Consider the following 23,495-nt stretch of genomic DNA (forward strand, 5'->3'; position numbering starts at 1 on the left):
TTTTGCCATTTCTCATGGGATCGCAAACGCCATAGACACCCCTTATACAGCTAAATATAACTTAACAATAAAAACACAAAAAACATATCTTGGTGAATAAAGGCCGCGCTGTTTATTAATGAGTTACATAATAATTTAACCATTAAATAATAATTTTAACCATTAAATAAATTAGACCAAAAAATAACCTCTTGCATAAATAATTAATCTTACAATATCTCAGAAAAAACACTGTCCACCCAGGCTTAGCTGGGCGACTACCCAACTAATAAAACCGCGACTTAAACCTAAAGGGGGGGCGGGCGCGGAGCTGCTTGAATCCGCTTCCTGTCAGAACTGACACCTGACACCAGATGACAGTCTATATATAATTCACTTTTCCCTCCAAAAGCCAACAGCCAATCCTGTATCTGTTGCTCAAATCTGCCCAGTCAGATGACTGACTACAGAAGCACCTAGAAGGTAAGTACCATAAAACATAACAAAAGCGGGGGGGAAGAAATAGTGCAGAACAGACCATACCAACCACAACTAATGTATAAATTAATAAATACAAAACCATTAAAAAACAAGCATTAACGTGTCAGGCGACGCGAACCCATGAGTCCCCCCACGCTAAACGCTCTAAAGGGGAGGGCCTTTTCATTGACTCCAATGTTAGCAAAACGCACTGAAAATGGCAAAAACAACTGACATGTTACTTCTTTGAACTCATGGTTTTTGCCACAAAATATGCAAATTAAACGCAGCGTTTAGAAACGCAAAGTGGGGTCGGAAAATCCAATTTTTCCATAGACTTTGCTGGTAAATCAAAATGCATGCCTTATGGCAAGAAAAAGGCGCTTCCCAAAACGGACCTAAAAAACACCTAAAACGCAGGTAAAAACGCAAAGTGTGATCCTAGCCTTAAGCTTGTCCCTACCTAGCAATGAAGGGTATGATGCCCTAGGGTTGTTGCGCCCCTATTCACCGATGGGAAACCCTAATAGTCCCTAGTACATGCTACACTATACTAACCGTGCACAACAAAACAAAAGTGAGAAAATATTAAAACCTGATAGGTAAATTACACCATAGATAATCAATTGTGACTCATTAGTGGTTAGAAGATCCATCAGTCAGGGTCCTCAGTGGGGAAAAAGGTTGTCCTGACGCGTTTTCCCCTACAGGTACACAGGGTTCATCAGGGGACAGTCAAACCAATAGGCTGGGATGACGGAAGTCACTTGCCAGGCGCAGCCAGAGTCAGGGTGCTTGAGGAAAATACCTGACAGGGTACCTCACAGGGGAAAACTTATTGGGACAACCTTTTTCCCACTGAGGACCCTGACTGATGGATATTCTAACCAGATGAGTCACAATTGATTATCTATGGTGTAATTTACATATCAGGTTTTAATATTTTCTCAATTTTGTTTTGTGGTGCACTGTTAGTCCCTAGTACAGTCATGGCCAAAAGTTTTGAGAATGCTACAAATATTCATTTTTACAAAGTCTACTGCTTAAGGTTTTCTAATGGCAATTTGCATATACTCCAGAATGTCATAATGAGTGATCAGCTTAACAGCAATTACTTGCAAAGTCAATATTGGCTAAGAAAATGAACTTTAACCCCCAAAACACATTTCACCATCATTGCATTCCTGCCTTAAAAGGAGCAGCTAACATTGTTTTAGTGATTGTTCCATTAACACAGGTGTGGGTGTTGATGAGGACAAGGCTGGCGATCAATCAGTCATTATTAAGTAAGAATGACACCACTGGACACTTTAAAAGGAGGCTGGTGCTTGGTATCATTGTTTCTCTTCAGTTAACCATGGTTATCTCTAAAGAAGCACGTGCAGCCATCATTGCTCTGCACAAAAATGGCCTAACAGGGAAGAGTATCGCAGCTACAAAGATTGCACCTCAGTCAACAATCTATCGCATCATCAAGAACTTCAAGGAGAGAGCTTCCATTGTTGCCAAAAAGGCTCCAGGGCGCCCAAGAAGGACCAGAAAATGCCAGGACCGTATCTTAAAACGGTTTCAGCTGCGGGATTGGACTACCAGCAGTGCTGAGCTAGCTCAGCAATGGCAGCAGGCTGGAGTGAGTGCTTCTGCACGCACTGTGAGGTGGAGACTCTTTGAGCAAGGCCTGGTTTCAAGGAGGGCAGCAAAGAAGCCACTTCTCTCCAGAAAAAACATCAGGGACCGACGGATATTCTGCAAAAGGTACAGGGAGTGGACTGCTGAGGACTGGGATAAAGTCATTTTCTCAGATGAATCCCCTTTTCGGTTGTTTGGGACATCTGGAAAACAGCTTATTAGGAGAATAAGAGGTGAGCGCTACCAGCAGTCTTGTCTCATGCCAACTGTTAAGCATCCTGAAACGATTCATGTGTGGGGTTGCTTCTCAGCCAAGGGAATCGGCTCACTCACAGTCTTGCCTAAAAACACAGCCATGAATAAAGAATGGTACCAGAATGTCCTCTAAGAGCAACTTCCAACTGTCCAAGAGCAGTTTGGCGCCCAACAATGCCTTTTCCAGCTTGATGGAGCACCTTGCCATAAACCAAAGGTGATCACTAAATGGCTCATGTAACCAAAACAGAGATTTTGGGTCCATGGCCTGGAAACTCCCCAGATCTTAATCCCACTGAGAACCTGTGGGCAATCATCAAGAGACGGGTGGACAAACAAAAACCAACAAATTCTGGCAAAATGCAAGCATTGCTTATGCAAGAATGGACAGCTATCAGTCAGGATTTGGTCCAGAAGTTGATTGAGAGCATGCCGGGGAGAATTGCAGAGGTTCTGGAGAAGAAGGGTCAACTCAACACTGCAAATATTGACTTGCTGCATTAACTCATTCTAACTGTCAATATAACCTTTTGGTACTCATAATATGATTGCAATTATATTTCTGTATGTGATGTAAACATCAGACAAACACAATTAAAAACCAGAGGGCAACAGATCATGTGAAAATATAATTTTGGTGTCATTCTCAAAATTTTTGGCCATAACTGTGCACTCTACACTATACTATTAGGGTTTCCTGTCGGTGAATAGGGGCACCACAACCCTTAGGCGTAATACCCTCCATTGCTAGAATAGGGATAGGCTTTAGGGCCCATTAGGGTCAGCTTTTTCCCTGCCCTGTGCCCCCTTTTTTGGTATATTACCTATCATGGATTACATGTCCCTTTGATTATCTACCGTAAGAGGATATTGCTTTTGCTTTTGGTGTTGTTTTTACCTTATATTAATATTAAAGGTTATATTTTATATGGTTATATCTTTTACTGTCAGGGTAGTGGTAAAGGCAGTGGTATCCACCACTATGCTGCATGGAGGTGGATACCACTGCCTTTACCACTACCCTGACAGTCTTAATAACAAGTGTTCTGATGAAGGCCACCTGGCCGAAAAGTCACATGTTGCTTTAAGACTTATTGAATAAATTCTTAATTTGTATCACCATTTGAGAGTGCCTTGTTTCTAATTCTCTGGACATATGGTGTGGAAACCTACAAGTGTACCTCAACATCTCTTAGGCCCGTTTCACACGTCAGTGAAAAACACTGACGTTTTTCACTGGCGTGTAAAACACGCACATGTCCCTCCGTGTGCCGTGAATTACGGCACACGTGGGTTGTCTAAGTGCAATCCGGGCTCCGTTTTCCGTGACCCGTGATTGCACTTAGAGATTAACTCACCTGTACGCGCTCCCGCTCTCCATGGTGCTGATCGCTCCCGCGGTGCAGCATCCGGCCGGCGCTGTCCCCCGCAGCAGCTGCTTCCGGGTCCGCTGTGTCGTGCATCATGGATATGCGCGACAGTAATGAGCCGGCTCAGAAGCAGCAGGCTGCACGGGCTGCAGAGGACATCGCTGGAGCCGGGTGAGTAAAAAAGATTTTTATTTTAAAAGCACGTTTTTTTCTGGCACGTGTTTCACAGACCACACCACTGCGTGGTCCGTGGGACATCAGTGATGCCAAAAAAAATGGACATGTCTCCGTGCGGCAAATACGGACACGCGGGTACGCCGCACGGAGACACGTGCAGTGAAAAATCACTGATGTGTGAGCAGACCCATTCATTATAATGGGTCTGCGTATGTCAGTGATTCTGGTACGTTTAAAAAAAAGCACAAACGTACCAGAATCACTGACGTGTGAAAGGGGCCTTACACTGTGACTGTGCCTTATCCTGCTATATGTTTACATCTTGCATCACCCAATAATATCTATGGGGATGGCAGGGAGCTCACATTAGAAGATTGTCTACCTCTGCTAAGGATATCTCCTAACATAGGTGAAATCAACTCTGAAGACCTAGAAGGGGATTGACTGACCCAAAGTCACCTGTCCTAATATACAATATTATGGTCAGAGCCTGGACTCACTGGACTCTTCTAGAACCACCTTCTAGATATAACAGCTCCACAGCACCTGGTGTATTTCCCATTAGGGTTTTCTTGCGTGTTTATGATGGTGTAATTATGCAGCCTCTTGCTTGATCCTAGAGAAGATACATCTATTGAGGGCTCTTCTCCACTGGCGTTTTTTTTCTCCAAATCCCATCGCATGGAAAAACGGATTGCAATCTGTCAAAGGGTTTCATATGATGCAGTCTCCATTTCCCCGTTTTTTTCAGACTCTACACAGGCTCTCCTTGAAATCACAGCATGCTGCGATTTGATGCAATTCTCAGCTCTCTCACCCACATGCAATCCTCTGGGGTGAGAAAAAAGTCAGAATCCGGGTGGCATGCGCATGTCACACGGATCCTGACACTTGCATACTGCGTCAGACTGGCTACCGGAGAAATCTCCTGTAAAACCAGTCCTGGCCACGGTTACATGCACTGAACTCCGGAGCTGTCACCTGAGCTCCAGAGTGCAGCCTGAACAGCGAGCGCCGAGTGATTGATTCCCCGGCGATTGCTGTTCAGGTCAGCACAGCTGCAAACAGACCAGGCAGATCTCTGGAGCTCAGGTAACAGCTCCGGAGCTCAGTGCAGGTAACCGCGGCCAGGACTGGTTTTACAGGAGATTTCTCCCGTAACCTGTCTGACTCTGCTTACCTAAAAACTCACATAGCACTTGCATGACGCTCACATGTCATACGGATGCTATGTGAGGAAAAAAAAAAACACACCGTACGCAGATCACACTCAGGATACTCAACTCACATTTTGAGCCGAGTATCGCTGTGATTTTTTACACGCCAGTGGAGAAGAGCCCTTACATCTACATACCTCCCAACCGTCCCAGATTCTGCGGGACTGCCACGATTTATCAGGTCTGTCCCGCACTCCCATGGCTCACAGCTGATGTCCCGGCTCCTCCCCTCAGTGGAGTGAATAAATTAAATTAAATTATCATCAGCTCTGGATTTTCAGGGCAGCCGGGACTTGAACTTGTTGAACTGTGAGTTCATTGTTTCAAAGGCAGCAGCTTTACCACTGGGCTACTGCCTCTATTGAAACCAATAGGAAGATTTTGTTATCTTGACCTCTATACTGCAGGTGAAACACCAGTAGCAGATTATTCAGCTGCAAAGATGGATGGAGGGATGGATGAATGGAGGGATAGAGGGAGGGATGGATGGATGATAGAGGGATGAATGGAGGGATGAATGGAGGGATAGAGGGAGGGATGGATGGATGATAGAGGGATGAATGGAGGGATAGAAGGAGGGATGAATGGAGGGATAGAGGGATGAAAGGAGGGATAGAGGGAGGGATGAATGGAGGGATAGAGGGATGAAAGGAGGGATAGAGGGAGGGAGGGATGGATGGATGATAGAGGGATGAATGGAGGGCTAGAGGGAGGGATGAATGGAGGGATAGAAGGAGGGATGAATGGAGGGATGAATGGAGGGATAGAGGGAGGGATGGATGGATGATAGAGGGATGAATGGAGGGATAGAAGGAGGGATGAATGGAGGGATAGAGGGATGAATGGAGGGATAGAGGGAGGGATGGATGGATGAATGGAGGGATAGAGGGAGGGATAGAGGGAGGGATGGATGGATGATAGAGGGATGAATGGAGGGATGAATGGAGGGATAGAGGGAGGGATAGAGGGAGGGATGGATGGATGGATGATAGAGGGATGAATGGAGGGATAGAGGGATGAATGGAGGGATGAATGGAGGGATGAATGGAGAGATAGAGGGAGGGATGGATGGATGGATGATAGAGGGATGAATGGAGGGATAGAGGGAGGGATGGATGATAGAGGGATGAATGGAGGGATGAATGGAGGGATAGAGGGAGGGATGGATGCATGGATGATAGAGGGATGAATGGAGGGATAGAGGGAGGGATGAATGGAGGGATAGAGGGATGAATGGAGGGATAGAGGCAGGGATGGATGGATGATAGAGGGATGAATTGAGGGATGAATGGAGGGATAGAGGGAGGGATGGATGGATGATAGAGGGATAGAAGGAGGGATGAATGGAGGGATAGAGGGATGAAAGGAGGGATAGAGGGAGGGATGGATGGATGATAGAGGGATGAATGGAGGGATGAATGGAGGGATAGAGGGATGAATGGAGGGATGAATGGAGGGATAAAGGGATGAATGGAGGGATGAATGGAGGGATAGAGGGAGGGATGGATGATAGAGGGATGAATGGAGGGATGAATGGAGGGATAGAGGGAGGGATGAATGGAGGGATAGAGGGATGAATGGAGGGATAGAGGCAGGGCTGGATGGATGGATAATAGAGGGATGAATGGAGGGATGAATGGAGGGATAGAGGGAGGGAGGGATGGATGGATGATAGAGGGATGAATGGAGGGATAGAAGGAGGGATGAATGGAGGGATAGAGGGATGAATGGAGGGATAGAGGGAGGGATGAATGGAGGGATAAAGGGAGGGATGGATGGATGATAGATGGATGAATGGAGGGATAGAGGGAGGGATGGATGGATGAATGGAGGGATAGAGGGAGGGATAGAGGGAGGGATAGAGGGATGAATGGAGGGATGAATGGAGAGATAGAGGGAGGGATAGAGGGATTGATGGATGGATGATAGTGGTATGGATGGATGATAGAGGGATGGATGATATAGGGATGGATGATAGAGGGATGGATGACAGAGGGATATATAGATACACGACAGATAATAGATAGATAGAGATAGAATCATAGATAGATAGAGGGATAGAATCATAGATAGATAGAATCATAGATAGAATCATAGATAGAGAGATAGAATCATAGTTAGATAGATAGAATCATAGATAGATAGAATCTTAGATAGATAGATAGAATCATAGATAGACAGAGGGATAGAGATAGATAGATAGATAGAGAGAAAGAATAATAGATAGATAGATAGAATCATAGATAGATAGATGGAGAGATAGAGATAGATAGATAAATACTGTATCTCAATGTTGGTGAAAGAGTCAGATTCATTTGTTCCCATAAAACTACTTTAAAGAAATGAGGAAAAAAATACAAATACAATTTTTTTTTTATCTTCACCACCTTGGATTCAAACCAGCAACGTTCAAAACTTGTGTCCAGCAGCCTCCTAGCTTTCCTAGCTGCTCTAGCTGTTGAGCCACTAGGATTGATGATGTCAGAGGGAGGATTTCACATAAATGAACCTACAATGCAGCCTCTTACACAGCAGATTACACAGGACACAGCTACATTGTACAGAGCAGCATCTCTATGTCCTGTATTCTAGAGGAAGAGGAAAAGAGGATTTTTTTTTCTTCTAATAAAGTTACTAAAAATAATAAAAAAAATAGAATAATGTAATTTTATTGCACTTTTTTATAAAATAATAAACATTACAAATCAGCAAATGACATGGACATATTTGGTGTCCCTGTAATAGTAATGACCTGAACAACACAGCGATCAGATTATTTATGGGGATCGGTAAATGGCGGGGAAAAAAAGACGCAATTTATTATTTTTCTTTATTAAAACCCATAAAAAATGTAATAAAAATGGATCACTGAGGCCGTGTTCACACATAGCGTAAATGCTGCATTTTTTCTGCAGGTGTCCGAGCCACGAGTGCAATAACAATGTTCTCTGATTATTGCGTGTTTGCGGTATTTTTTATACATTGTCCCCCTTATTTGATACATGTTTGTTGCTGATGTGAATCCTGAAGCTTATAAAGAAAGAAACACCAAATCCGTACAGTTCAGCGGCATTTTTCCACGCACCAGGGGCGGAGATTTCATGACGTCTCATCCACTTTGCTTGGACAATTAGTCCATATTCACATGTAGTGTAAATGCTGCATTTTTTTCTGCTGTTTCTTTGCACATTTATTCTGCTGTGTTTAACTGTCCAAGTAAAGTGGATGTGATTCCATGAAAAGACGCCGCTGAATTCTGCGGTTTTCGGGGGGGGGGGGGGGGTTTCTCTGGAGGTTTCTATGTAGAGCTTAAAAAAATGCAGGAAAAAGCTTCTCTGTACATAAAAACACTTAAAAATGCAGATTCACATGTGACCCAAAAACGCATTAAATAATGGAGAAAAGGTAGAAAAAATGCAGCAAAAATGGAAAAAACAGAGAAGATTGTTATTGTGCAGTTTGGTGCAGACAGAAACAAAAAGAAACAGAATTTATGCAACGTGTGAACACGGATTGATAGGCACAAATAAGCAACATGTTATATAGTGACACAGAAATATAAAAAAATTCTGACTGCTATAAATATGAATGAACAGTCCGGGGCATCTGCTGAATGACCCCTACTGCTAAATGGGTGTGGCTAGGGGCGTGGTCAAAATTTGCCACGGCGCGCTGCGCGCGCCGCATACTTTGTCCCTCTTTCCTTTCTTGAAAAGTTGGGAGGTATGCATCTATAATGAGGGTGATTCTAAGTAAGCATGGGACAATAATTTTTGATGACCACCCAATGACTTGTCAAAGAAATTCTCACACACATTAAACAGGGAACATCTGCATTAGTTGTGTGATGCCAGCAAATCACTGCAGTAATAGTGAAATTGGTTTTCTGCATTTTCATTGACTCCACCAGCTGCAGATCAATATTTTTCTTTTCCTCGTATATTTTGCCACCTAGTGGTTAATAGGGTTCCCTTCCGTAATTTCCAGATTCTGCTGAAGATCATGCTGTAAGGCCATTGCTATCCACCCATGTGCTCATGACTGCAGGGATCATATTTAACACTCCACCACTGGATCCCTCTTTGTCCCACCTAACACATCATGGCAATGAATATATTCAACGGTATCATTTTGTCCTGGACAGTCAGTGACAGGTTTATTTTCTCAGTAGCTTTAATATCAGCATGTCAATAATCAAGATTGATCACTGAGTCCAGAACGTCATGTCATCACTTCAGTCCCAGTGGATAATTCTGTCTTTGGCCCAACAGTAGTTGCTTGGTATCTGAACAAAACTGGAATCAGTCATACAATTTACATTACAAATGGTCTATATAACAGAGAACAAAATTGGGTTCCAAACTGTGAGGGAGGGCCTGGCGCTATGGAACCACCACATAAGGGTGCGACTGCACTTTTCTTTTTACCTACTTTTTACCTTGACCATTGAGGAAGGATTCTCCAGTCGTGCTGTATGTGTGTTACCCACCAATACCATCTGTAAATAATACACGAACTGCATGTGACTTGGTTTAAAATTGGCCACAGCAGCCTTTATTACCTATTATTTACATACTAACACAAGGGGGCGCCGTCCAACGGGCGACCCCAACAAATAACAATAGGTAACACAGTAACCAATACAGTAAATATACAACCCTGAGTAGGCCCAGTCCAGGAGCCACTTCTCACCCCAGTATCCCTGGCCGCAACACACCGACCCAGAGATGAGGTATTAATCACCTACGGATTAACCCCCCAACTTTGCAGAACCCCGTGCCTGCAACATCCCGGAACCTGGAGCCACCATACCAAGATGGTGTCTCTCTGTCCAGTTACCATTGCCTTCAACCGCCTCTGGACCAGACCTACCCCCCGCTGCTGTGACAAAGAAACAACCCAGACCAAATTCCCCTCGGCATTATACACAAGGGAGGGTGGGCGGGGATCGTTCCATATCCGGAAGTCAAGAGAGAGGGGGTAAGTCAAAGTCCTTTACTTACACCCCTCAACTGTCCCACCTCTTCCTCCAGGGAACTCCTCCTACCCACCAATCCCTTTACTCTGCCTTATAAACAAACCATTCCTGTTTCCATTAACCCCATCACTCCTTCCCTTCCCTCTAGTCATGTCGCCCCTCCACCCTATGGGTTCCATGGCTTTCTTGACCATTGAGGAAGGATTCTCCAGTCGTGCTGTATGTGTGTTACCCACCAATACCATCTGTAAATAATACACGAACTGCATGTGACTTGGTTTAAAATTGGCCACAGCAAGCAGCCTTTATTACCTATTATTTACATACTAACACAAGGGGGCGCCGTCCAACGGGCGACCCCAACAAATAACAATAGGTAACACAGTAACCAATACAGTAAATATACAACCCTGAGTAGGCCCAGTCCAGGAGCCACTTCTCACCCCAGTATCCCTGGCCGCAACACACCGACCCAGAGATGAGGTATTAATCACCTACGGATTAACCCCCCAACTTTGCAGGACCCCGTGCCTGCAACATCCCGGAACCTGGAGCCACCATACCAAGATGGTGTCTCTCTGTCCAGTTAGCATTGCCTTCAACCGCCTCTGGACCAGACCTACCCCCCGCCACAGGACAGGGCACGTGACTCCTTACGTGGCCTGGACCCGCCACACACCAAAAGCTTGTACCACACCTCCACGCAATCCCAGCGTCCACAAAACAGCACCAAGCACGTGAAGATGCACCCCCATCGCATCCCCAAAACCACCCGTTCAGCGCCACCAACTTTTGGCGCCGCCTCCCCAATAAGGCTCAATTGATACTGCCTATCGCACGAGCCACACGCCATTCCAACCTGGTCACACTATCAAAACTACCCCACGATTAAGCTCAGGTATGTCTTACACAATGCAACAACCAACAATTTTTTTTTTTTTTTTTTTTAAAACATTCATAAATAACTTCTCGAGATACCAAATCGCTGCCTCCAATTTACTGGACCAGTACCATCGACCCGTCCAGACCCAACTGGCAACATTCAGGCGAGCCCCAGACCGTCGAGGCCCCGAGAACCAACGAATGCCCAAATATCCAAATGAGGCACACCCTCACCACAAAAACCCAGGGGTTATAAACCCACAGATAACACCAACCTGTTACGCCAACCCATTCCACTCCCAAAAGACTCAAATGCCCCCATTGCCTTAACCCGATAACAACTGAGGCCAAACGTAACACCGAAACAAGAGGACTCCCACCTCCCAATACTTCTCACAACCCCTTTTCTGAGCCCACCGAGGGGCCTCCGTGGCAGCCCAATCCAGAAGGAATACGACCCATAGTATTCCGGGCGCCCACCCCCTGCAATCAAGTCTGCAGCACTGCCACAAAATGGTACCTTAACAAACGCGACACAATAATGAGCCTGGGCGCCCTCACAACATAATTCCGCACCCGGGACCGCGTATAACAACACCAACCTTCACAACCGCCTAATCTAATTCGGTGAGCGACAAAGCCGGCGCTCAACCCACTGCACCACCTCGGACACATCCTCCAACATCCAACCTCCGCTCTTGACCGTAGATGGGGTGACCAACCCCACAATCTCAAAGCCCCCCAAAAGGCTAACACAAACCGTTTTGGACAAGGGAAACAAAAACCCGCTCGTGCTCAGATGAACATAGCCGCCACAAACCACTCACCAAACGCTGCCACAAAACAACGGAGACGGACCCTTGTATCCCGCTCCCTCACACCCTTACGACCAAACCCTTCAAGGCCTGCCGCGCCCTAAGATCCTGCGAAAACATCTCTCCACATCTAATCCTTAACAAGACAGCCACAGCCGCCACCCTCTGCTCCACTGCGGACGCCGGCCTAGCAGCCTGAAAACCGTTACTCACCACTGCCAACGCCACCATCAAATACTCCACTGGGCCTTCCTCACACATTGTCCCAAACGTTATCCGCGCCACCCATACTTCTGAATATCAGCCCCAAATAACCTCAGTCACTGGGCACCGAGCCGCTCCCCAACACAGCCACACCAGACTCCACAAGCCCTCCGGACACACCGTGCCCACCTCGTCTGCTACCCGGCCTCAACTCCCGAGACCTGCAGAACTGGAAGGAAACACAGCAGCTGCTATTCCCTTGGCGAACCCCAGTACTGGTTGCGCCACGCATAACATTTTTTTTTTTTTTTTTTTTAAAACACATCCAATTGAGAAACCAACTGTCGCAAGTACGCCACCCTTGGCCCCAGGATTAGCAAACCAACTATTAATCGAATTCTCCACCAACTGATAGCCAGAATGACAGCACACCTTCCTCTTGGAAAAAACTGCCAACCTCCACCACCCGACCACTACCACCGATTGGAAGCGCTACCCCACAATGCCCAACCAGAAAACAACTGGACCCGCTGCCTCCGAGTACCGCAGCTACGTTCCATCAGGTAGCACCTTACCCAGCCACAATCCGCGGCCACTAAATGGCCGTAAGAAAAAACCTCCTACACCATCAGATCATCATTGATCTCCCTCGTGACCACACACAAAGGATCTGATGGCTGCACCCTTGGCGCAGCCATCGCCAGCCGTCCAGCAGACACGCACCCCAGCGGCGTAACTCGGCACCCGTGGTTCGACCGCCCCTGCAAAGACTGCACCGCCTGAAACCGCACCGTCTTAGCTGACCTAACTGCCTCTATCGCAGCCCATAGGACCACACCATTACCCACGAATCCTACCCCTCTGACCATAACATCAAACTTTATCCCCACAAACCGTATCACTGGCGTTGGACCCTCAGTCTTCGCCTGCGCCAACAGGCCCAAAAGAGTATCCACCACCATCTGTAATAAAACAATCAACCTCAACGAATCATCAACCCGCCAACCCGATGTAAAGAGAATCAACCTATAATGAATAAGAGGTGTAAGCTGGGACACACCACGCACAAACCACTCCACCAAGAAATAACCGCCTCCAAAGGAACATAAAATGGGACAACAACCCATTAGCACCCACCGATCAACATAATAATAACTCCCCTCCCCACCGCAGCACCAGAACTGCTAGCTAGCAGGGTGGACCAGTAACAACCTAAATGCCGCCTCCAAATTCGCCTTTGCCATCAATGCTCCCCGGCTCACCGCCTTTACCAAATCCCACCCTCTGTCAAACGACACATAATAAACCGCCGACAATTCTGGAGCCAAGCAGGCATACACCGATGACTCCTCCAGATAAGATACGTTTTGAACAAGCCGAAATATATACATCTATATACGGCTCATTTCCGGCACTACCCCCCAACAGAGAAACCCAATCGTGACAAGGAGGGCCCCGAATGGCCCACCCATCCTGCCCAACACCACTTCCTGACCCCTCTCTCCACTGACAACCACCAGGTGTCCCCTAGCCCAGCGCAAACTTCCAATAAGGAGTCAAAGATCCACCAATATAAATAGAATGACGCAGAATTACTATGTTCCTTGCCACAACCCAACACTTATGCTTAAGACAACCGTCCGCGCCAAATCTGCACCACCCATCCTTCTATTCCCCCCAAAAAACCCTCATCGTCCGTGTCGCCGGGGTTCCAAGCCCCGAACAGCCAACTACCCCCCAAAAAGGGGGGGGGGGCTGACTAAGAGCCGCCATCCACTGCAGCCATAAGGATGTGCCCGTATGATCCTACCGCATACTGGCACGCAACACCTTCCCTTGCTGAAATTACTCGGCGTACTGAAGCCAGACTAAACCGCCATATGACCTAACAAGCCACCCCAAATGGATCCATATAACCGAACCATGCCGAACCAATTACCCAATTCCTTCCCCCGATACCCTTGCCAAAAAACACAAATGCCCGCAGCCACATTGCAAATGTACGAGGGTGAGCCTCCACCGGCGCTCCCCTCCCTCTACTTATCCTTCCTGGAATCACTTGGCTTAACCTAATCCAGGTGAAACTGTTCCCGGGGGAGCAGCGAAACTATTGCTACACGTTCCCCATTCAAATCTTATCCCTCACATCCTCCAGCAAGTGAGCCCACCCAGCGGGCCTTTGAAGCACCCATACCTCTCACACTTGGCCACTGTCAGCCAGACGCACCACCTCATCCCCCTCTTCGTTCCTCACCACTCACTCTGTCACAGCCCTTGCCGCCTCTGCCCGAAAATGCTCCCCTGCCGCCTCATGCGCCCTCACTCTGCCTGCCGCACCTGCGCCTACTAACCACCGATCCCGTCCATGCCGCCGGCGGTGCATGCGCACTCTCCACAACCGTATACACCACTTCAGTAAACCCCATACCTGGTCAAAACACCAACCCACTCGGCGCTGCCGTGTCCGCAGCCGCCCCCCCCCCCAGCCCTGCCAAATCCACGGCCGTCTCACCCGACCGCGACCCGGCATATCCTGGAATAAAAATCACGCCATCCGGACGTCTGATTCATCCGTCGCTGCTTCCTCCTCCTCCTCGCTGGAGCCGACCGCCTCTGGCTCATGTAATGCAGACGCCGCCGAAGCGCTGCCACCACCACGGCCGTCCTCCTGGTACGCCGCGTGGGCACCATCCTCCAAGCTCCATCTTCTGTCCCGCGGCGACAACCCCGGAAACCGTCCCGTCCTACGGGCTGCCACCGCGGGCCTTATCTTCTGGCCTGACCCCCCCTTGCTACCTGCAAAGACAGGGGGTACCTGTGGCCCGACCCGCTGCCAGCAGACTCCCATCCAGAGCCGCCAGCCTCCTGCCCTCCTGGGCCCAGAAGGCATCCGTCCGCCGGGCCCTCCCCCCCTTGGGGGAGACCGCCGCTGCCGGGAGCTGCACGCCTGCTCTGGGTGACCAGGCGGGGACCGCAGGGCCCCCGCCGTCACCCCCCACGTACCGACGCCTCCCGGGCATCCGTCGCACCATGCTAGCCTGCCCTGGTGCCGGAACCCTTGCTGGCTGCAGCCCCCCGGCCCCCCCCCCCTCCACCCGCTGGGGGGAAGGGGGGGGTAACGCTGGCCTCCGTCCTCGCCGGGCGCTCTCCTGGCCAGGAGCCGCCGCATCCAGCCCTCCTGGGCCCCATGAAAGCCTCTGTCCGCTGGGCCCTCCCCCTCCTGGGGGAGACCGCCGCGGCCGGGAGCTGCAACCTGATCTGGGTGACCAAGCAGGAACTGCAGGGCCCCTGCCGTCACCCCCACTCACCGACGCTTCCTGGGCACCCGTCGCCCCAGGCCCGCCTGCCCTGGTGCCGGACCCACCACTGGCTGCAGCTCCGCGGCCCCCCCCCCGCCTTCCGCGAGGGGTAAAGCTGGCCTCTGTCACCGCCGGGCGCTCTCCCCGTCCGGGAGCCGCCGCATCCAGCAATCCAGGCCGCGGCTCGGACCGGAAGTAGGCCGCAGCCAAGCCACGCCCCCCTCCCGGCTGCCGCGGCCCGGACGGAGATTCCTCCCGCGGCCGGAGCAGCAGCTGAGTACTGCCCTGCCCACGTCCTACCGCGGAGGGTCCCCGAAGGGGCTCTCGCATCTCCTCCTCGCTCCCCCCGCACACGGCAAGTACCTGAGATATGAGGGAGGGGGGACGCCGCCCGCAGCTGACAGGGGAGCGAGGGGAAAGTGCCAACGGGTTAACCCCCAGCAGCCAAGACGTGGGACCGCGCTGCCAGGGGCCCGTGCACTGCCATGATGAATCCGCTGCTCCCGGGTAGCAGCCATCCTGTCGCACGTCCGGATCGTTCCATATCCGGAAGTCTGGTGATGTGAGGGGCTGGGGAACCTGCATCATGACGTCCTTGTACAGATCTTTGTGTCCTTCTAAATACTCCCACTCCTCCATGGAGAAATAGAAGGTGACGTCCTGACACCTTATAGGAACCTCTCCAGTCAGATCGTTCCATATCCGGAAGTCAAGAGAGAGGGGGTAAGTCAAAGTCCTTTACTTACACCCCTCAACTGTCCCACCTCTTCCTCCAGGGAACTCCTCCTACCCACCAATCCCTTTACTCTGCCTTATAAACAAACCATTCCTGTTTCCATTAACCCCATCACTCCTTCCCTTCCCTCTAGTCATGTCGCCCCTCCACCCTATGGGTTCCATGGCTTTCTGCTTTTTTGCTGCTTTTTCAACTGCAGCGTTTAATGCCAAAATGGATGTGTTCTGCTTTTCAAGCATAGTCTATGGGAATTTGGGTTTCTAGACCGCACTTTGCAGTTCAAACTGCAACCTTTTTGTGGCAGAAATTTGGGCAAAAACTCAGCTTTGCAGTGCAAAACCTAAATGGCAAAAACAATTGACGATATCGTAGCGTGTAAACCCCACTTAAGAGATGTTCAGCCTGCTAATACAAAGGGGCACATCAAAGGTCCCTAGAGCTGGGCATTGTCTGCAATAATGCAATAATGAATGGGCCCTTTGCCTGGCGAGCGAACAGAGAACATGAAGACTTTCTTCACTTGACCAGCTGAGGGAGTATTCTCCGGTCGTGATGTCTGTATTACCAAAACCCTTATCCTATAAATAAACACACGGACTGCATGCGACTTGGTTCAAAATGGCCACAGCAGCCTTTATTGCCTATTGTTTAAAAACTAACACCTTAGGGACGCCGTCCAACGGGCGACCCAAAACAACAACATACAGGTAACAATAGACAATGCCATTTACATGACCCTCCTGGGGCAGGTCCAGTCCATAACTACTACTCTCCTTGTCCCTGGCCACAACACACCGACCCAGAGACGAGGTGCCAAACAGCCACGGATTGACACCCCCACACTTTGGCAGAACCCCGTGCCTGCCACATCCCGGAACCGAGAGCCACCATACCAAGACAATGACTCCCGGTCCAGTTACCAGTCACTTCCAACCTCTGGACCAGACCTACCCCCCGCTACAGGACAGACCACGTGACACCTTACGTGGCCTGGACCCGCCACACACCAAAAGCTCTCTCCACACCCTCCTGCAGGCCCAACGCCCATAAATCCGCACCGATGTCGTTGAGGTGCACCCCATCACCCCTCCGAAACTGCCAATTTGCCGGTTCCAAATCTCTGTGTCTTACCACAATGCCACCGTTCCTGGTCACAAACCGAGCAACCACCCGATTCACCTGAGCCCTGGCCTTATTGACCTTGTCCACCAACCGAGCTCCCCTCCATGCCAACCTGGTCACTATGTCGGACCACACGACGATCAAACCAGGGTACTGCTTCCACAACCGCAGTAAGTCAATCTTTATGTCCCGGATAAAATCCCGCGACGCCCGGACCCCCAGATCATTACCCCCCACATGTAACACCAACACATCCTGGAGCCGCTCGACCTTACAGTGAAAACGAAATTCCGGGACCACCCTGCCCCACTCCATGCCCCGAACACCGATCCACCGAACAGTCGCCTGCGCTCGATCCAAACCCAGTTGCCGACCATTCGGGCGAACCTCAGCCCGCCGGGCACCCCAAAATACGAAAGAATGCCCCAAGATCCAGACCAGGCACATCCCTACAACAAAGCGAAACAAAAACGAAAAAGAAAGAAAAAATTATAACCAATAGCATCACAGCCATCAACACATCCAGAAACACCCCTTCCGCCTCCGTCCTCTACTCCTGTACATTTGCGTTGGTTTTTTTGGGGGGGGGGTTATAACCAATTCCAAGCCATCAAACCACCTGCACCTAAACCAACGTACCCTGATGTTACAACAACTGCGGTCTCACATACCGCCGGAAACAAGAAGATTCCTATCTACCAATACGCTTAACTGTCTCGTCACCAAGCCCCCAACGAGCAGCCTCCGTAGCCGCACCAATCAGAAAGGAATGCGACCCAAAATCCTCCGGGCGCTCCCCCGCAGTCTGTAAGCTGCGCCGCAAAACCTCCACAAACTGAAACCTCGATAAGAAAGACCCATCCATGTGCCGCAACAATGGGCCCGGTAGGCCCCCCCTCACGGCCACACATCTCTCGACTAAGCGCACTGGGCACAAGTCCTCCCCTGGAACTGTGTATAACACCACCAACTTACCACGGCCCAGCTGATCCGTCTTTGACCGACGAATCCGGCACTCCCCCTGACTACCGCCCACTCGCACATCTTCAAGCATCAAACCACCACCCGTCACCCTGGACGGGCTCACCAGGTCTCCAATCCGGAAAGCCGCATAAAAAGCAAGCCCGAAAGCTGTTGTAAACAAAACCGTCTCATACGCCGACTCACAAATGCCACTCAAACCACCCACCATCCGCCTCAACAAACTGAACGATATAGGATACCTCTCGCCCCTCACCCGTACACCGCGGTGGAAACCTTGCAAAGCCTGGCGAACCCGAAAATCCTGCGAAACATCACGCTCCCCTCTCATTTTTAACCAAAATGTCATCGCCGCCACTCGATGCGCCGCAGCCGACGCCGATCGCCTGGCCGTGAAATCGTTACTCACCAACGACAATAAAGCCACCAAGTAATCCACACTCACCCCTTCAAACATCCGACCTAACAACTCCTCACTTTAGCATATCGGCACCAAGTCACCTCGGTCACCGAATTCCGAATCAAGTCTGAGATCACCACCTCACCAGATGCCACAAATCCTCGGGACACTCCACACCGACCTCGTCCGCCCACGGCAGCAGCGCCCGAAACCTGTCGAACTGAAAACCAGACAAAGCGTCAGCCACCTCATTATCAACTCCCGGAAAGTGCTTTGCCACTACCTGCACATTCAACTGCAGACATCGCAACACTAAATGCCGCAAATACACCACTACTGGCTCCGACTTAGAAGACAAGTTGTTGATAGCGTACACCACCGCCTGGTTATCGCAATGAAAATACACCTTCCTCCCGGCAAAGTGCAACCCCCATAGCTCCACTGCCACCACAATGGGGAACAGCTCCAACAGAGCCAAATTCCGAACCAACCCGCTCTCCTGCCATGCCTGGGGCCACTGCCCCGCACACTAGTGACCTTGAAATATGGTCCAAACCTGGCCGACCCAGCCGCATCTGTGAACAGCTGTAACGCCCCATTGGATGCCACCTTCTCGATTACCAGCGCCCGGCCATAAAAAAACGCTGTAAAAATTGATCCCACACCAACACATCGTCCTTGATCGCCCTCGTGATCCGCACAAAATGCGCCGGAGACCTCACACCCGCCGTCGCCGTTGCCAAGCACCTCGCAATACTCTCCCCATCGGCATGATCCTGCAAGCAAAATTCAATTTCCAAAGCAAGGACTGCACCGCCGTAAGCCACACATTCTTAGCTGCTTTCTTCCCCGCCACCACGGCCCTCAAATCACGAACCTTTTCTTCCGGCAACCTACATTCCATAGCAATGGAATCAATCTCAATCCCCAGAAAACGCATCACTGGCGCCGGGCCTTCCGTTTGGCCGGTGCCAAAGGGATCCCAAAGCTGCCCACAACCTTTTGCAACGCAAAGAGCAACCCCGTACAAACCATCGAACCCGCCGAGCCCGACACAAAAGAAATCGTCCAAATAATGAATAATGGGCATCAGTCCGGACACATCCCTAACCACCCACTCTACAAACTAACTAAACGCTTCAAAATATGAGCACGAAATTGAACAGCCCATTGGCAAACAACGATCAATATAATAACCGCCATCCCACCAGCAACCTAACAAGTGTTGACTATCTGGATGAACCGATAACAACCGAAACGCCGGTTCCACATCCGCCTTCGCCATCAATGCACCCCGACCCGCTGCCTCTTACCAACCCCGTCACCCGCCTTTCCTTTCCACTTTTTAAAACATTTGGACAGGCTATGTCCTCCCCCACATCCTGAGCATTCATGTTTAAAGCGGCATGCTGCTCCAAACTTGCACTGCACCTCATTGTATTGCCAGCAGAAACCTTTCTTCTGACTTGCTGGGGACCCGGCAACCCCCCGAAAGGGCTGATTCGGCGCCGACATCAGTCGCATCCATAAGGAAATATCCTTATGGTCCCAGCGCATACCCGGCCGCAGCGCCTTCCACTGCCGGAATTGCTCGTCATAATGCAGCCACGCCATAAACCCGATAAGCCTCCCCTATCGCATCCATGTAACCGAACAAGGCCGAACAATGCTCCGGCTCCTTTTCCTCGACCACGCTTGCCAAAATTGCAAACGCTTGCAATCAGTTCGCAAAAGCCTGAGGAATAAGCCTATAACGGCGCTTTTGTTCCTCGTCCTTCTCCTTTTTGGAGTCGCTCGGCTTAACCCTATCCGAATTAAATTTCTCCAGGGGGAGCAGAGAAAAAATTTCCATATATTCCCTTTTACAAATTTTTTCCTGCACCTCCTTCTTTAAATGAGCCCCCTACGGGCCCTCAAAACAAATATAAACTTTGCTTTTAGCCCTATCATCTAAACGCACCACTTCATCCTCCTTCTCCTTTTCTTTTTCTTTAGCCCCCCCCGTCACACTCCCCCCGTCACCCCCCCTTCCGCCGCGCCCGCTCCGTCCTCCCCCCCACCACCTCAGCCCCCCGACCCGCCATCCCCACCCATGCTCCCGCCGGCACTTGCGCCCCCCCCGCTGCCCCGCAACCGCCGCCAACCCCTGCAACAGCCCCCACAACTGGCTCAATACTGCTGCTCCGCCGGGCGCTGCCATGTCCGCAGCTGCCCCCGTCCCCCGAAACACCCCGCCAGCGCAGCCCCTGCCGACTCCGCGGCCGTCTCACCCGAACGCGGCTCGGCGTTCCCCGAGACCGCCACCTCGCTGTCCTCCGTCTGCCGTCTATCCGATTCATCTGAGAGAATGACCTCCTCTTCCATCTGACATCCGGGGGGTGCCGCCGCAGCACCCCCCCACCACGGCCGCCAGACCGGGCTGCCGCGTGGGCCGAGCCGTCTCCGCTCCGTCTCTTGCCCCGGGGCGACACCCCAGGAGACCGCCCTGTCCCCTGCGCCGGTACCCCAGGCCTCAACCTCTTGCGCCCGCGCCCGCCCCCTCGCCGACTGCCAGGGGACTCCGGATGCGGACAGACAGGCGCCCGGCTCTGGATCCCAGCCGTCGCCACCTCTGGCCCTCCTGGGCCGCTTCAGGCTTCCTGCCACCGGGTCCTCCCGTTCCCACGGGAGACCGCCACATCCGGGGGCTGCACAGCGGACCTGAGTGACCGGGCGGTCACCGCAGGGCTCGCGCCGTCACTCCTATTCACTGCCATGCCAGGGTCAGGCACCCCAGTCCTCCCCCTGGCGCTGGACCTACCGCCGCTTGCAGCCCCTCGGTCCCCCTGCCGACTGCAGGGGGAACTGCTGGCCTCTCTCCCACGACGAGCGCGCTCCCAACCTGGAGCCGCTGCCATCCCAGCAAATCCAGCCCGGAGGCAGGGACCGGAAGTAAGCCCCGCGCTGGCCACTCCCACCTCCCGACGGCCGGAACACAGATTCCTCCCGCTTGTACGAGCAGCAGCCTGACTCCTCTGCTGCTCAGCCTGCTGCGGAGGGTCCCTGGAGGGGCTCTGGCATCTCCTCCTCGCCCCCCCAGCACCCGGGGAATACCTTAGGGGGGCCGCGACCGGCGCCCATTGCTGCTAGGGGAATGATGGGCAAGCGCCGACGGGTTAACCCCGGCAGCCCTGATGTGGGTCTGCACTGCCAGGGGCCCGTGCGCTGCAATCGCTGCCTGGATCAGGCGCTGGAGTTCCTGCAGGTCTGCCATGGAGGTCCTCATGCTGCTGTTCTCACGGCGTCCGGAAGAAAAAGAGGAGGTAACCCCCTCCTCTCCCAGACTAACCCTTTCCCTACTCCTCCTCTTCCTCCCAGGCTAAAACCACCCCCTTAATGCCATATTAGGCCTGCCTACCAAACTGTCCCTATTAATCCCAGGGGGATCCATTGCTTTCTGAAATGTTTCGTGAAAACTGCAGTGGGTTCTGGATTACTTTTATTTTGTACTAAAACAACTACATGGTACAAGATAGTACCAGTCTCTTTTTCAAATTAACACATTATATGGATATATGTGTATTGTCTGCATTGTCCTGAAGGAGAGACCATGTTAGACACCTAAGGATCTTCATAATACGCCTGCAGAACATGAAATGCTCCAAAATTATATTGGGATAATTTTAAAATTGCATTTATAATGTTTTATTATTATGGTATATAATAAGTCCTATGAAGTAACCAGTATATTGTATCATCCTGCACAGGTCCACATCAGATATGGCTAACAAGAACAGAATGCCAGAGCCTGGAGGAAATGACCAAAGTCCAGGTGAAATTTGCTTGTCCTTGTGGCCCAATTCAGTCACTGTTAAGGGTGCTTTACATGCTGCGACATTGCTACCGATATATCGTCGGGGTCACATCGTTAGTGACGCACATCCGGCGCCGATAGCGACATCGCAGCATGTGACACAAATGAGGGACTATCAACAAGCACAAAAACGTGAAAAATCGTTGCTCGTTGAAACGTCGTTCATTTCCTTAACCCCTTAACGACCGTGGGCAGTAAAATTACATCCTAGTGGTCATAACGTTACTGCCCGCAGTCTCCTGGCAGCAGCATACTGCGATCGGCGCACATCTCAGCTGATTTTCACAGCTGAGATGTGTGCCTGCTAGGCACGAGCAGAATCATTATCTGCTCGTGCCGTTTAACCCCTGAAATGGCGCTGTCAATATGTGACAGCGCCATTATAAACGCGATTGCGGTAAAGTTTTACTTACCACCCGATACCGGAAGTCACGTGACATGATCACGTGACTTCCGATGGTTTTCATGGTAGCACAGGGTCATATGATGACTCCTGTGCTAGACATGAACTACTTTCGCTTTCCACGGAGGCCAGGGAAGCAGAAAGTGCATGTATCTGCTGTTTACAGCTGTGTAGCTGTGATCAGCAGATAGTACAGAGCGATCGGATTGCTGATCGCAATAGCCCCCTAGGGGGACTAGTAAAATAAAAAAAAAAAGTAAAAAAAAGTAAAAAAAATTAAAAAAACCCAAAATACATAAAAGTTCAAATCACCCCCCTTTCGCCCCATTGAAAATTAAAGGATTAAAAAAAATAAAAAATATACACACATTTGGTATCGCCGCGTTCAGAAACGCCCGATCTATCAAAATATGAAATCAATTAATCTTATCAGTAAACATTGTAGTGGCAAAAAAATTCCAAACGCCAAAATGACGTTTTTTTGTCGCCACAACTTTTGCGCAAAAGGCAATAACAGGCGATCAAAATGTAGCATCTGCACAAAAATGGTACCGTTAAAAACGTCAGCTCGAGTCGCAAAAAATAAGCCATCACTGAGCCATAGATCCCGAAAAATGAGAACGATACGGGTCACGGAATATGGCGTAAAACGGGCGCCACTTTTTTCAGACAAACTTCCGAATTTTTTTTAACCCCTTATATAAAAGTAAACCTA

At 50.3% G+C, this 23,495-nt stretch overlaps 1 protein-coding gene across 1 annotated transcript in view; it reads left to right on the top strand.

The window, feature by feature from the left end:
• The window catches only part of KIAA1549L (KIAA1549 like), a 1,247,838-nt gene that overhangs the window by 1,180,362 nt on the left and 43,981 nt on the right, over positions 1 to 23,495 (top strand). The window contains 1 exon segment of the mRNA XM_075325616.1: positions 22,271 to 22,335. Within this exon segment, the coding sequence (XP_075181731.1) occupies positions 22,271 to 22,335 (65 nt within the window).

The sequence above is a fragment of the Anomaloglossus baeobatrachus genome, chromosome 10, assembly GCF_048569485.1.
Source record: "Anomaloglossus baeobatrachus isolate aAnoBae1 chromosome 10, aAnoBae1.hap1, whole genome shotgun sequence".
Taxonomy (NCBI): Eukaryota; Metazoa; Chordata; class Amphibia; order Anura; family Aromobatidae; genus Anomaloglossus; species Anomaloglossus baeobatrachus.